At 37.7% G+C, this 6,879-nt stretch overlaps 1 protein-coding gene across 2 annotated transcripts in view; it reads right to left on the bottom strand.

The window, feature by feature from the left end:
• LOC103462591 (transmembrane protein 266-like) overlaps nucleotides 1-6,879 on the bottom strand; it is a 58,370-nt gene that overhangs the window by 35,652 nt on the left and 15,839 nt on the right. For both annotated transcript variants that reach the window (XM_081605335.1, XM_081605336.1), the window contains one exon: nucleotides 100-291. In XM_081605335.1, the coding sequence (XP_081461461.1) occupies nucleotides 100-291 (192 nt within the window). The remainder of the gene's footprint in view (nucleotides 1-99; nucleotides 292-6,879) is intronic.

Genomic DNA, 6,879 nt, shown 5'->3' with positions numbered 1-6,879 from the left:
TAGCAACTTACTATATTAACACCACGCCTATGTGTAACCTGTCTGCGGCCAAATGCGTCCAGAGTCCTGAATGCCTCCCGCACATTGCCAGTGACTTACCCTTCCCTGTTTTCATCTTCGTCTGCGTTGGAGAGCAGCTGCGAGCCGGCCAGTGAGAGGTCCAGAGCTGCGAGGGGCAGATCTCTATAGCCAAAGCTCACCAGCTGGACCGGAGGAGCCAGGCGCTGGTTCTCATCCTCCACCGGCTGGGAGATGATCTCCAAGTCTGACAGACCTTCCTGCTCCACTTCTCTAGTTATATGCCAAACCCAGCAACAGATGGGCCGAACATGTACACACAGGCAGACATAAGAGAGAAAAAAGATTCAGAAAGCGAACATTTATTTTAGAAACATGTACAAATATATCAAATCGGTAACATCAGTTTGTTTGGACCAGACAGATGGGGAAATTAAAACATGTGGCTGATTTTGAAAATGAAATTGCAAACTTAAGATCTTAATTTTGGGGATTTTATTTAATGGTTTAGCATGTTATTAAAAACCAGTTTAAAACAGCTAAAATGGAAGAGTAAGAGGGCATGAACTGTCAAGATCACTGTAGCCCTGCACATTTACAAACTTATCTTTTGGTAATGAAACTAATTTAAGTTTATTGGAAATCAAAACAGACTGAGAAAGCTGTTGAACTTTCATATCAGGAAAATGTTAGAATCTTTTTCATCATTATTTTAACTATTACTGTTATGATTTTTCTGTGTTTGTGTGTTTGTTCTGGGTCTTGCAAAACATAAAGTAATGCATAAGCTTTTTTACTGTACTGTATGTCAGGTTTTGTTTTAAAAAAAATAGTTTAATAACTAATGTTGAGGGGGAAAAAAAACATAAAAATGTAAGCAAATGTTAAATGAAATGGATAATTTAGAAGAAAATGTTCAAATGTTATTATTATTCACATTTGCCATAATCCAAAAGCCAATTAAAATAAAGCTACTGGAATGTCAAAGATTTTAATTACGTAAGAGCTTCGAACAATTCATCAGCAGAATGCAAACGTCTTCATGAGCAAATGTACACCCTTGTAAGCCTGTTCTTCAAGCAAGATGTGGAGACACATCACCGCTGTCTAGTTGTAGCGAAGCAGCATGTACCCCAGCGTGCCCACAAGCCCCAGTTGAGTAAAAGCTGGGCCATCTCAGTAGAGCGTGGAGGTGGAAATAAATGCTGAGTGCAGCTGCAGACTGACTGTGTGTGCCCTGTGGTGGGTATTTTTAGACCAGAGCAGATGCTGGTGTATCATGCCTGCTGTGACGTCACTGCCTCTCCCTTTGTCAGCTGAGTGAATCCCCACTCTCCTTCAAATGTCAAAGGGAGTCTAGAAAAAGGTGGGTCTGGAGGGGAAACCAGAGCAAGGGAGGGGGGGGAGGGCAGGAGGGGGGTTACACAACACAAAGGAGGGAAACCAAGAAGAGACACGAGGAAAGGACATAAGGATGGAGAGAAGAGCAGAAAGACTGAAATGGATTAATGGAAAGAGCTTAAAGTAAGGCAGAAAACTTCAACGGTAAACGGAGCTGGAGATGGTAAGAGATGGCTGCCACGACCCGGGCTGCAAAATAAAAACGCTTAAAATCAAAACAAACACAACTAGTAAAAATTTAGTGTATGAAAGAAAGCTATGGTGTGTTTTTCGAAATGATGCAGAAAGATACACCTTTTATACAGAGTCACTTCAACACAGAGACGTAACACACCCATAGCAACCACACATTTTTATAGGATTTATTGGATTTTCTTTTCCTGACAGATCAATTTGCAAGTAGTCCACTATTTTGGCGTGGAAGGAAAATGACATGCAATTTTCTAAATAAAAGTTTTAAATTAAATTGTGAAAATATTACTCTAAGATATTTATGAACTTGGTGCTTACTGAAAGCAACTGGTTGAACCAGAGAGAAGAGAGCTGAAAACAAATATATGTCTCACTTTCTAACTGAAGACTGATTAACGCAATGTGTAAATTCACTTCAAACCTATATGTTATTTTGTGTTGCCTGTTGCATAAAAATTCCAATAGTTTGGTGAATATCCTCAATAATTTGGCAATATTCACATTTGTGAACATCACCAAATTTTTTTCTCAACATGAAAGCAAAGTATGGACAGAAAAAGCAGTAAATGCACAAATGTACACATTTAAATTCCAGCTAGAAGTGATTTGGAAGACTGCGTTGTTATTTTAGGCTTATATAACATTTTTTAAAGCCTAACTGAGACAAATAAATGTACAACTTTCATCTAATCATTTAACACCCTGTAGAAAGGATTTATTCTTTTTGGCAAGCTGCATTTATCAGGTTCAGCATTTAATGTAATTTTGGAAGTAATTTTGTTTTAGCAACACAATTTAATTGTTTTTATATTTTATGCACACTTTTACTTGACTTTACTGGTGATTTGTTATTGTCCTGTAATTTGTACATCACTTTGGTCAACTTAGGTTGGTTTGGTTTATTAATTTCCTACTTTAAGAAGCAAGCAGCTCATAAAAAATGTTGTGACATGTCCTGCGAAATTCCAGGTTTCTAATGTGTACAAAAGTACAGCAATGACTTTTCTTTATCCTATTTGAAAAATAACATGTAGCATTAACACGATTTAAAAGAAAGAAATGGGGTTAACCTATCTGAGAGTGGTTTATCACTGTCTGACGTAAAACAGAATAGCTTTTTTCACTTTCAAAAAGCTGTTATTGTATTTCAGTCTCAAGAGTTGCAGCTCTCATTTTAAGTTTGACAGGAATATTTCCCTTGGCAAGAAGGGCCCAACACTTTCTGAAGATTCATATCTTCTATATATTCAAAACACAAGACACCAGAGGCTGAGATGCTGTTGACTCATAGACAGAAACATTACATGTCTGAGGCTAATAAAACCAGTTTTTAAGCTCCTGGCTGTTTCTCTCTTTTTGAAAAAGTACATATGCATGCAATTGTATCAGTGAACTTGCATGAAACTTGAGATGAGCCACAAAGACAAGAGAGCATCTGATTTTCTGTGCAGGATCGTCAATACCGATTTAATTCTGAAAAAGGTGACACTCTGTAGTAGCCAACAAGCAAAGGGAATGCAATGCAGTCCTTTGTTTTCCACTACAATTCATTTACTGTAAGTGACAACGAACAAGCACAGTGTTGTTTTCTGGAAATGTCGGCATCTCGCAAAAACAAGATTCTGCAGAGAAGAATTGATCCGCTAAGACTGTGAATATGCGATGTTCTGCTACAGTGTGTAGGCCCGAAAGATGTTGTTTTCTCCACACCTCTCCTACAAGCAACATCTCATCCATACCACCTCGCATTCTCAGCACAGCAGCAGGCTTTGGCTCGATTCCCAAGCAATCAGAAGCGCGCACATAACTGTTCATGACAGACACAAGCTGTCCTGCGCTCACCAGCGCGCAGCTTGCAGCGATGCGGCCGTACTTCTCTGCCTGGCTGACAGTCAAGATGTCAGGAGAAGGTGCTGACCTTGGCATGGGTTTGTAAAATATTCAGGGTTTTTTTTTTTTTTGGATCTTAAGTAATGAAATTATAAGAGCATCTTAGCAATCGTTCATTCAGTTATTTGTATTAGAGTGTGTTCGTATTTTCTAACTTAAACAAGTGATGTAATTTGTTTCTTTACATTTATCTGCCATTATAGTGCAACAAAAAGACTTTAAGAGAAAAACTATAAACAAGCAGCAGGTAAATTTGCAACAAAAAGTTGCATCAATTTAACAACCTCTTGCAAAAAGGCATTACAGGCCCTGAACAAAACTTCAGTCTATATTATTATGAGTGAGTCAAAATTGAGAAGTGAAAAGAAAACAAAAAATTATTTTTCATATATGATGCAATTAAAATCTGAAAAGTGTAGCATTAACTTTGATTAACACTGAAAATAATGCAGCACAACTAATTGTTTTCAGAAGTCAATGTAGACAAACTGTGTCAAATTTCAAAAGAAACAGGGTTAGGTCAAACACATCGTGGAAGAAGAAGTGGAGGTGGTTGAGGAGCAACAACCGAATTTGAATATATGGTGGTGGCAGTATCATGCTGAGGAAGTTTTTTTTTTTTCAACAGGGATTAGAAACTTGTCAGACAAAATGGGAGACCAGGTTAAGATTTCAGAATGAGGCAAAAATTCACCTTAGCATATGGCCATAGAACGGTTTAATCTAAATTATATACATGTTAAATCAAATTGAGACTTTTTGGCAATTTTTTTATATAGATGTTCTTTATACAATTAGACTTAATATCTATCAATTCTAATATTTTAATTTGTAAAAATAAATAAATAAATAAATAAATAAATAAAATAAGGTATTTTTTTCTATTGACAGCTATGTTGCATTTTGTTATCATGAATCAAATCAAATTTAAAGTCATAACATGACAAACTGTTAAACAGTTCCAGAACTAAATCATTTTAAAATAATTTCAAAATGTATTGCTAATATTATTAACAATCCTGCGAAACAAAGACTCTTACTCTTGTCTGTCTGCACTCGGCACCTTTCAAACAAATACTGACCTTTGTTGGCGTTTTTATGTAACAAAAATGGGCGATGGGAAAATTCTGAATGATTAATTCTAGAAGAGAACGAAAAAAAGCTTCAACTGCAGAAGAGCAGCCACAGGACAGAGGTGATATTCAGGGGAGTAGGTTGCCCTAAGGGCGGCAGATAAAATTAAATGGTGGACTGTCATGTTGTGGGTCAGGTAGGAAAGGTTATTACGCGCCAAAATATGCTTAGGGGATTTTACTGGCCATAAGAGAAGGTCATGGAAGTAACTGGGGGGCTGGAGCACCGAAGCATGTTCTCTCTCTGAATGTTAGCAACCCTGCCTTCTTTCTACATAACTCACAAGAGACCAAGGGAACAAGAATAAGCTTTGTTGTTTGCTTAAAAATATTAGCATACCAACAAACTGAACAGATAAGCATAGAAACATTGAATTATAAGCTTTATTCACTGCACTACAGAACTTCATTGAGTTTTAAAGCTAAAGGCAGAACCAAGACAAAAGTGATTCGTCTCAAAATGACTTCAGTCCCAGAAATGTTATCACAGATAATGTGAGCAGTATTTTATGGTCCTGTAGAGCTCTGTCCTGTTTGTATTAAATACTCGATTACATTTCTTGGAGTGTAGTGATGACCTTCCCAAATCCACAGAGATGAACACAAAATTTGCATAGTAGAAAAAACTAAATATTTCACAACACTCAGCGATATGTTTGGCGCCACACATTTCCAATGGGAAGGTCGTTGCTACGACCTGTAGACCAACAACATGACTTTCTCTGAAAATACCCATGAGATTCTATCTAAACAGCCAACTAATTTAAAACATGGTTTATGTGTAGAAGATTCATAAGACACATTTTGCATGAGCTGCTGTGAAGTGTTTGAAACTAGAGATGTTTTAAGTTGAACTAGCAGGGAAAAGTTAACGGTCAGACTCTCATTATCAATGCAAGACGTAGGGGAAAAATTCATGCAGCGCTGGATGTAAAAACATCTCGTTGCACTGCAGATGCTTATCGAAACAATAATGAAGCAAATATGTACTATAATCAAAGCTAAGGTGTGTGACCTTCTTGTTGTTTTTGGTGCTGACTGTGTTTAAGGGGGCAAAAAGTGTATTTTGCAAAAAGGACTAGTCAAAGTTTCAGTATAGATGTAATCTAAGACCTGGATGCAAATTTGTTCCAGAGATACAAACATACAATAATAAAGATGTAAGTGTCCACAAGAAATAAAAATGTGTGAAATGCTTAAATCTAGCTAAATTTAACATTTGTCAAGCGACTAAAGGTTAAATATGGGTAAATTGAAAAATGGTTTGAATTACTATTTCAACGTAAAGTTTATATCAACGGACTTGATCTCCTGACTGCTTGTTACTTCCTTTCTAAACGTCTCACAGAATCTTTGTCAGGATTTCCTCAGACAACAGCAACCAGCTTAAACATCTCGGTCGACTTAACAGACCACAGGCAGGCGCGAGACAATGAGAATGTTTCAGGGCAGTTTTTGAAGATCAAAAGCTCACATCAAACCTAGTCAGAGTACGGAGAACAAAGCAGATGTCCCTTGCTCCCACCAGCTGCTGAGGACAACTTTAGAGAAGCTGGACACCACCGGGCATAACAGATTTACCTCAGAGGAGTCAGAGACAACCAACTGCTCACTGCGTTTTACTTTTACGGCACCGAGGCACGCTCCTTCTCTCACCTCTAACAAAGTGTAAGTTATGTCTGTAATTCCCGCTAAGCGTGGTCATGGATTTGAAAAGTCTGTGTTTAACATAGTTAATGTTGTAGCATCTGTCACTTTAACAGAATTTAGGAAGCGCCTCAGGTTATTCACTAGAAAAGCCAATTCCGTTTCCAGAGAAACCTCCATTACTTCTTGCCAGCAGATATTAATGAAGTCTGCCAAGCACAGTAGCTCATTAATAATATAACAGATTAACCTGTGATGAATTGGCAAACTGCACAATAGACTGTTCTGGCCCTGGAGTGACCAGTGTCTTATCTAACCTTTCCAGATAGAAGCAGCAGGAGACACAGGAGACCCAGAGAGCCCCGTGGTGCAGGGCGAAGGCGGAGCGGAAAGGTCCGCAGACCTTTTTGCACAGCCTCAGTGTCAGATAATGCCAAATAATTACACATTATTTCAATATCCTGAGATTTGAATCCTCCAAGACGAAACAACTGAAAAGGCAGATTACTCATGCTTTTTTTTTTTGCATTTTGACGTAGATAGCGTCACAAAGTTATAAAATATGAAACAGCTTTTTTTTTTTTTAAAAACATCAATT

The sequence above is a fragment of the Poecilia reticulata genome, chromosome 3 (genome assembly GCF_904066995.2).
Source record: "Poecilia reticulata chromosome 3, P_reticulata-male-v2, whole genome shotgun sequence".
Lineage (NCBI taxonomy): Eukaryota > Metazoa > Chordata > Actinopteri > Cyprinodontiformes > Poeciliidae > Poecilia > Poecilia reticulata.
Note: the sequence above shows the minus strand (reverse complement) of the source record. Positions and strands in the feature narration are given on the sequence as shown.